General features: G+C 40.1%; 1 protein-coding gene across 1 annotated transcript in view; it reads left to right on the top strand.

The window, feature by feature from the left end:
- The first annotated feature begins 744 nt into the window (after positions 1–744).
- Positions 745–9,087, top strand: part of ADAMTS3 (ADAM metallopeptidase with thrombospondin type 1 motif 3) — a 216,543-nt gene continuing 208,200 nt past the window's right edge. The window contains exons 1-2 of the mRNA XM_054591487.1: positions 745–813; positions 2,112–2,139. Coding sequence (XP_054447462.1) covers positions 745–813; positions 2,112–2,139 — 97 coding nt within the window. The remainder of the gene's footprint in view (positions 814–2,111; positions 2,140–9,087) is intronic.

Here is a 9,087-nt window from a genome sequence, read left to right as displayed (position 1 = left end):
CCCTCTCCTCCCCGTCCTCCTGCGCGGGCCGCCGCGGGCGCAGGCAGGGGGCGCGGGCCCCGGCCCCGCGTGACGTGGGCGCCTCGGCGGGAGGGGCCGCCCGGGGGGCTCCGGCCTCCTTATTAGCACCCTGCGGGTCGCCCGCCGCGAGCAGACAGCCGCTTCGCCAGCCGCCGGAGCCGGCGTGCGGCCCACTCCTCCCACCTCCTCCGCCTGCCTCCTCCTCCTCCCCTTCGGCTCCTCCCGCCCCCACCTCTGTGTGCGCGGCGGAGTCGCCCTCTCCCTGCCTCTTTCTCCTGCTCCCGCTCGCTCGTCTCTCTCGCTAATACTTCCCCCTGCTGTACTCCAGGGGACCCAAGCATTCTCCGCGCTAACCTTAGGGACCAATGGTGCTCGAAAAGCCTAGAAAAAGCCGCTGTGGGCAGAGATAGTGGAAGCCCCAGTCCCTTCCCCCTCTCCCGGCTCAGCCCGTGCCGGGCTCGCAGCACCTTCTCGCTCCTGCTCACTCCGTTTGGGAGGACGGGGTGAGAAGGTGAAGTGGAAAGAACTGCAGAGCAGAGGGGGCCAGTCTCAGAGCTCAAATTTCATTTCCACTGAAGCAAAGCACAGAAGATCCGTGTTTTTTTTTTTTTTTAATTCTGCATTTTTTTCATTTTTAATTTTTTAAAAAAAGAAACTTATTTTGGGGGGGTGTGCTCTGGGCACTTGCTTTGCCCAGTAGTTGAAAAGTGAACTCGACTCGTGATGGTTCTCCTGTCACTTTGGTTGATAGCAGCCGCTCTGGTACAGGTTAGGACTTCAGCTGATGGACAAGTAAGTGGAAAATAATAATAAAAAACTCAAACCCAACCTTTTCCCGAAAAAGTTCCTCCCCTCTTTCCCCTCCTCTCTTTCCTCCTCCCCCTCCCACCCTTCCCCGTTATCTTGTGCATTCAAGAACGAAGTTCTGAGGGCTGGGCGCAGCGCGTGGGGCGTTTTGGGGGTGGGGGGTTGAATGGCACGGGAGGTTTGGACTGGCACTCCGGGAGCCCCGGCTTGTCACACCTAGGGCTCCACCACTTCGCGGCACTCGTAACAGTTCCTGGTGACAAACTGCAGCCCATTCGCATCCTCGCCGGGCCATCTGGGTTTCCCCTTTGCGGAGGGCGGTCTGGGCGCTTGAATGAAGTTCTGGACGCTGGGACCAGGATCCCAGCGCTCTGGTTGCTGCGGCTGGAGTCAGCTTCGCGGGGCTTTTCTCTCCTCACTGACTCACAGCTTTTTCGGGCAGCCGGAGGCGGGGGTTTCAGGAAGTCCTTGAGTCGGACAGGGAGCGATCCAGTAGACACGTGTCCTGGGAGGACTACGGCGGGGCTGGGATTTGACAGTTGGGGAGGGGGACTGGGGACGTTTCCTGCCCTGCATTTTCCTGGGCACAGGCTGGAGGCGCCGGCGGCTTTTCTCCCCTCCCCCTCTGCACAGCTCCTCCTCTTTAAAGCAGAGTGCAGCTCTGTTTCTTTTTTTGGCCCAGCCCCCACCCTTCCGAAACTCAAGGTGAAGCCCGATGCTCTCAGCTCTCAGAAGAGTCCTTAAGAAGGCTCAGCTGCACGAGCCCAGCCGTTTGTAGTAATTCACATCAGCACAGGGTTGGTGGGGCTTTGGGTATAGAACACTTATGTGAATTTTTGTAGCTTCTCTGGTCTGCCTGTACATAGGGTAAAAAGCATAGAATTGTTCATTTTTGACTTCGAATTTGATAAGTCAGGCCCCCCTTTAAGGCTTCTTTTCGCACGTGTAATATAGAGACTTTTCTGATCCTACCCAATATCTGGAGTTCTCAGAAGAATATTGAGTGCCAGTATTTAATTTTGCTAACTTCATAAATGTTTAGTTAAAATAAAAACAGGAAAACAATTCTCTGCTCGGAATTGTTACTGAATTGTCTCTTGCTCACTGTGCAAGAACCTTCTACAAATCCAGGTGCAGCCTTTAAAAGGCACCAATCCCGGTCTCCCAACATCTCCTGATTAGCTAGCTCCTGAAAAGCATTAATGGTAGAAATAAAACACACAAAGTGATAAGATGAAACCCAGTAACTGTTTCTTTTTCTTTCTTTCCCCCCACCTTTCCAGGCTGGTAATGAAGAAATGGTGCAAATAGGTAAGACTTGTTCTCAGATGTCACTCTTATCTTAGCAGAAAGTAGGAAATGAAGTAAGCTAAACAAAATAATTGTTTCTGAAATTTCTCCTGTTGTTAAAAAATTAATTTGTAGTCTAGGAACATTTCTGTTCTCTTCCTTTTTCTGAAGGAGAATCCCACATTCCTCAGGCTAATTTAGAGTAAAAGTCTCCTGTAGTTCGACTTTTCAAGGATCATTTTGTTACTGTCTTTGGACAAGCCACTGGTAGTTTCTTGGAGGGTGATGTAGGGCTGGAAGAAGCCATGGAGATAAACAAAATCAAACCAACCTGTGTAGCCTTAGGAGAAGGACAACTGATTAGAGCACAAGGCAAAGTGTAAGAATGGTACAAAGGAGGGGAAAATGCAGTACAGAGGATGGAAATTTTTTTCTTAAAAGTTTTCCAGCTTTGAATAAACCCTCTGATGAATTCTCTTATTCCATCTACTTTAAAGTGATTACTTACTAATGTTCAAGATACTGTTAGGCCTTTTGCAAATAACATTGGAAACCTGAGTATTACCTGATGATGTGGGCATGGTTCCCATTTTATCGGTAAGGAAATTGAGGCTCAGAGAGTGTAAGTGACTTGTAATATTTCTCTCCGAAGTCCATGGTCTTTTGTGGACCTGTTTATAATAATATATTTGTTCTGAATTCAGAGACTGAAAGTCATCTGGCAAGGAGCCACGCTCCATTCAAAGCCTTTTTACACACATTTAACTTGACTTACTGTTAAGAGATAATTTTTCTTTTTGGCAGAGTATTAGCGTGTGTAAACTCTGTATTTGTCAAGTGATATTGTAAAGTCATCTTTTGGTCGAAAAGTTTTTATTACTGCAAACATAGTTACAAGTCATTGCCCATGTACTATGTGCCTGGCAGTGTTGATTGCTTCTTGTGCATTATGTCACTTAAGTCTTGCAACCAAACTATAAATTATGGACACTATTGTACCTGTTTTAGTCTTAAAGAAAATGAAGTTTGACAGGTTACATAGTTATCTGCTATAGTGCATAGTGGAGAGCTGGAAGGGGGGAGGAATTCCGTACTTGCAAACTAATGGGAGGACCCCAAGATCTGGCTTCAGAATTAGCTCTATATCTATAAGTAGCTGTGTATCAGCCTTCCTGCTCAGTGCTTAACGTTGTTGGGACTCTTCCCCAAGCTTTAAGCTTCATAGTAAGAGCAGGACAGAGGGGAAGAGAGTGACTGAAAACTGCATTAAAAATATAGTGTCTACAAAGAGACATTTGTCATTTGTAGCTTATAGCACTCAGCCATCACTATATATGTTTTTAAAGGATTTTTTTTGAACTAATCCTCAAACAAGTAGGGAGGAAAAAAAAGCTGTTTTACATTAAGTATTTAAACATTCTGTTACTGAAACATCCCAACTCTTCAATATGTAAATTCAAAAGCTCCTTTAAGATCACCCTTTCTACTGAAGGGAAAAAAAACCCAACAAACTATTGCTTGATTACATTTTCACATAGAATCATCCTGCTATCATGTGAGACACCTGGTTAGACTTTGGTCCAGTGCTTTTTATAAGCACTTTAGTAGCCCTTTTCTGCAGGGAAGAAAGTAGTACAGGTGTGCTTAAGTCAGGCAGGAGGGAGGTGAGGAACAGCATGAAAGAGAGGAGGGCAGGGTGCTCTTAAGTTGTATTGCTGGAGATTTACTTGCTCCCAAGTTCCTTAGCTTGTTGCGATTTCTCTCCTTTATTAATATCATTTTAATTTACCATTTTCAAGTTGAGTGAAGAGAATATACAAAGATAAAAATAGATTTTGACTCAAGTCTTGTGATAACAAAAGTGTAGGATTTAAAAGTATATTTTTTAAAAGTATACAGTGATGAGGTTTTCTCCCCTGTCCCCATGTGTAAAGGATTTACTAATCTGGGTGTTTGGTAAGAAGCACACCTCTACTTATAATTTAACTTTTTTTTCTAATAATTGATTTAAAAGTGAACTTATAAAACTCCCAACCTATAAAACTTTTTGATCAGTTATATAATTAGAAAAGACTAATAAGGGTTGTAGAATTAATCCATTTATATTTTTTGCTAGAGAAAATTCCATGGCTCTGAGTAATTTCTGGGTAATGTCTCAGGAAGAGAACAGGAAGGTGACAAGGCATAGGTTATTAGGAAGCTGAATTTTAAAACTACTTTCTACTGAAGTATAATATACATGCAGGAGAGTACACATAAGTATATACCTTACTGGTTCTTGGCAAAGGGCACACTCCCATGTACCCGGACCAATAAGAAGGACGTTACTAGTGCTTGTGCCACTGTCCCTGCACGAAGGGTAACTGACTTCCCCTTGGGGAAATTGACTTCCAAGAGGATCAATTAATTTGTCAGGTTTTATTGTGTGTGCTTATTGTAAATGAAGTCCTACAATATGTACTTTTCAGTATCTAGCTTAGGGAACCAATTTTTAAAAATATTATATTTGATATGTTTCAAGCCTATAGACTAGAAAGGCTTTTATTTATTAGGTTGGCCAAAAAGTTCATTTAGTTTTTTCCATACAATGGCTCTAGTAGTTCTTAGTTGTCTTAAACTTCATTTGAAACACTTTTGTTAGGTTGTATTGTGACAGCTGTCATATCAGCGTGCATTTTTTAAAAAACATCAAAACTGGTGAATTTTGGTGTAGCCATTTTAATATTGAATATAGAAGAAAATATGCAACATTTTCAGTGTATTATGCTTTATTACTTCAACAAAGGCAAAAACACAACTGAGATGCAACAAAAGATTTGTGCAGTGTATGGAGAAGGTGCTGTAACTGATCGAATGTGTTGAAGGGAGTTTGCAAAGTTTCTTGGCATATTGACATTTTGGCCAAATAATTCTTTGCTGTGGAGCTGTCTTATGCATTGGAAGATGTTTAGCAGCACCCCTGGCCTCTACCCATTATAAACCAATAGCAGGAGATAGCCGACATACTCAAAATATCCAAATCAATAAAGTTATTGATGAAAATGAAAAACGTGTCTTTTATTTTACGGAAAAAACTAAACAGACCTTTAGGCAAACTCAAAAGGTATAAAGAAGGCAGTTTGTCATGGGGGCAGGGGAGAATATGTATAGACATATCACCTATATAGTGTGTTATAGGGCTATTGCTTCTTTTCTTCTGTCTCTACCCAGTGGGAAAAAGCCTCTATTTATGTAGGCAAGTATGATTCACCCCAGAGGAAATGGTCAAATAGGTTTTGAACTGTGACCTAATTCTCTGCTCCTTTGTTCAGCCAGGGAAGAAATACCTGCCTACCTACTTATTTATACACATATATACTTACATACACCCATCCATAAGCACATACATTCATACATGCATGTATGTAAGTGTACATATGAATCTGTATGCACCATGTATACATGTATAGATGTGTTCCATGAGGTTATTAACATACTTTTACAGCATATCAGGGAGTTCTTTTCATGTCTGACTCAGAATGTGGCCTTGATAGGAGGCCCGGGGTAATTGTGGGCAGCTGCCTGGCTGACATGATTGAGTAAGGGCTCTGTGACACATGTGGCTAAGAAAATAATCATAGTTCTGTAGAAATTGGAGCATCCGAAAAAGAATTCTGAGTCACTTTATTTTATAGCTGACAATTTTAAGCTTGCTTGAGCATTGTTAGAGGAGAAATCATGTGAGGCTTTGGTGTCAAGCTATCTTTCTTCCATCACCCCTTCTCTGGGAATTGGAGCATATTCATCTTTCTGTGCCTGCTTCTGCTTCCCAGCTTCAAATTCAGCTGCATTTCATTCCTAACAAAATAAAGTTGCTATTCTTGTTCTCTCAAATATACAGTTTACTAGATATAGTTTTTAATCATTTGCAGATATTTATTTGGTTTTCAAGGATTAGTGTGAGTCACTTCGCTTAGTCCTTGCCATACAGTAAGCAGTTCCTCTGCTAGAGTCCTCATGAGAGCAAAGACTTTGTCTTGACGACTGCTGTATCCCTAGTAAAACAGGGCTTGGTACCCTGTGGGTACTCAGATATTTTTTATTCAATGAATAAATCTAGCAAGCAGAGTATTTTATCCCATTGGTATTTACCTGTGTTCTGAGTTTCCTTAAGTGTCCTTGTTTTCTGTCACTCTCCAGGTGTAGTTGGTCCACAAGAAAACGAGGATGGGGACAGTGGTTACACAACAGTAGTCAGTGTCGTCAAGGCTTCTTGTGATTCCTTTCTTCACTTCACACAGCTCAGGGACCTAGGCTTATTGGTTTTTGTATACTTTTCTTTTTTGTGCCTCGTAAGTATTTGGCAAACTGAATTGAATTATATGCAAATTTTGAATGCCTGCTAATTTCGCTCTAAAGTCTGCTCGGGATCATCGTCCTGTTCCTGGCATTAGGGGAAATAAAATAAGCTAAGATTAAAATCTATCAATCCAGTTTGCCACCGGCAGTACTAAAGGGTGTGGTTTAAAGAAGGATGAAACAGATCCTCTATAAAACTTAGACTTTTAGATACCCAAGTCATTATTCTTCCTTGTAACCAAAGAGCATGCGCTTGATTGCATTAGCTTCCATCTCTCCATTGAGCATTATAATGGTTAATATTACTGCTTTAAGCTTCTTAGATCAAGATGTTATTAAATGCAGTTATCACTAGTAACTTATCATTGCTATTTATCTGAAGTATTTCTTCCACATACTTTCAGTGTTTGTCCTTGTTGTTTAACCAAATAATGATATTGCTCAGAAATGTTAAGAAATCTTCAAGGTCACTTCTTGTCTGGGATGACTGTCTCTAAATAGTCTTTGCTTGTGGGTAGCCAACCCAGATTACCTTGGAAATCCATTAGGAACAATTCCAAATTGTCTGGTAAAATCACGCATGACTTCAATATGATGGGTTAGGTTATACCACTTGGGTTGAGATATTGTCAATGATAACTTAGATAAAACTGTAATGCATCCTCAAAGAGGATTGCCAGTACTAGAATTTTAGGAACCCCCTCTCTAGCGTCCCTATAATAGAGATCACCTTTTACCCCTAAGCTGCGCTACTTCTATTTTTATAAATTGTTGACTTATTCTTTTAATTAATCAGTTTTTCTAATTATAGAAGTTTTGCATGTGCCTCTTATCATCTTTAATTTTTCCATTTCCCAGATTTTTGACAGTCATCCCAAATACGAAACTATTGTTATAATTTAGCATATTCTTATTCATTCTTCCTTTAATATACAGACTGTGTTCTTTGTATACCTGTTTTTGTTTTGTTTACTATTTTAGTATAATTTTCCCTATCATTAAAAACTCCTCATAAACATCATTTTAATCCCAGCATACTAAAAAACCTTAATTTACGTAATCATTTTCCTAATGGTATTTGTTTTCTCATGGCAATGAATGTTACTGCACTCTGTTGTATATAGATCATTACCTGCTTTTTAAATGACCATTTTAGGAGAGGGACCTAGAAGTTGATGACTGAATAAAACCAAGTTAACATGCTACATTTTAATAAATGGCTTTAGAAAAAGTTTGTGTGACCTGAACTCCCACTAGCAGACCTGAACTCCCACTAGCAAAATACGAAAGTTGTTCATTTAAAAAGTATTAATTCTAAATTAGTGTTGTCTCTATTCTTCTTGAAATTTGAATATGATTTTTAAATGGTTATGCAATCTCTGAAAGATGAACTAAATTATTTTTCTGGTTATCAAGGACCCAAAAGCACGGACAATTATATTATTAAAATGTTTTATAATTTTTTTTTTGTACTGTGAGAAGATTCATCCACATCATAGAATAGAATTTGAGACTTGTATTTTCTTTAGAATGGACAGTAATGTGTGGGAAGTTTCCTAGCTTTGAAATCTCTGTTCCCACATGTAATTGATCCATCCTAATTTTCCATATACATTTACATAACTTTGCTGACTAACTGTAAATCCCCAGGAAAGATTTTGTGGTAAAATGTCAGTCTCCTGTTTATGAAAATGATTGCCACAAACTCTGCATGATGAATCTTTGTGGAATTTGGAACAAATTGTGAGCAGCATGCAACAGCCTATCTCGTTCTTAAAGTGACTGATAAATCATAAATAATACTTAAGAAACTTTGTAGGAAGTAAATAGGATTAAACCTATGAATCTTCAAATATTGTGGTCTTAGATATTACATCACATTTCCTATAATTTTCTTCATCTATAGTACATATAGTTTTATATGTATATATTCAAACAAAATAAAAGGAATGATTGAAATTATTATTCATATCTCTTTGTTTCTTTTATATGTGAAAACTTCTCTCTTTTACATGTAGAATCCATGCCTTGATGTTCACTCTAAGCCATATATCCAGTAGAGTACCTGTTAATTAATATCCATCTCCTTTCCTCAGGGGGTCAGGGGCACAGATTGTTCACCATGTGATTTAAAACCCTGACTCCACCACTGTCTAGCTGATGGTTTTAACCTCTCACAGCATCACTTTCTTATATGTAATTCAGGCATACTACTACTGCCTACTTAGTACAAGTGTAAGGGACTTATACAATTCTGGCACATGGTAAGCAAACTAGAATAATAGGTGTTATTAGTAGTATGCCTTAGTTTTATGCTTTTTAAAAAACACTTTTACTCCAGAAGCGCCATCTCATTCTAATCCCTGCATTTTTGACAGATCTGCCTGATGCCATGAATTTCCAGAAACTTTAATTTTCTGTGCCGTGGACTTGTAAACTCAGCTCACCATGTGACAGCTCTTTGAGAGTTCTGTTTTCACGTATTATCTTTATGTTGATCATCAGGTGTTGCATATTCCAAGGACTATAGTAGTAGAGGGAGGGAGTTGAGTAAGGAGTGGTGCAAAAACAGCTATTCCATATAATTCTGCCTTACCTATATTGTGTATATACCAGACACAATTCTTTCTC

Source organism: Pteronotus mesoamericanus, unplaced genomic scaffold (genome assembly GCF_021234165.1).
Source record: "Pteronotus mesoamericanus isolate MK-2021 breed Mesoamerican mustached bat unplaced genomic scaffold, CSHL_Meso_final contig_130, whole genome shotgun sequence".
In the NCBI taxonomy this organism is placed as follows: Eukaryota; Metazoa; Chordata; class Mammalia; order Chiroptera; family Mormoopidae; genus Pteronotus; species Pteronotus mesoamericanus.
Note: the sequence above shows the minus strand (reverse complement) of the source record. Positions and strands in the feature narration are given on the sequence as shown.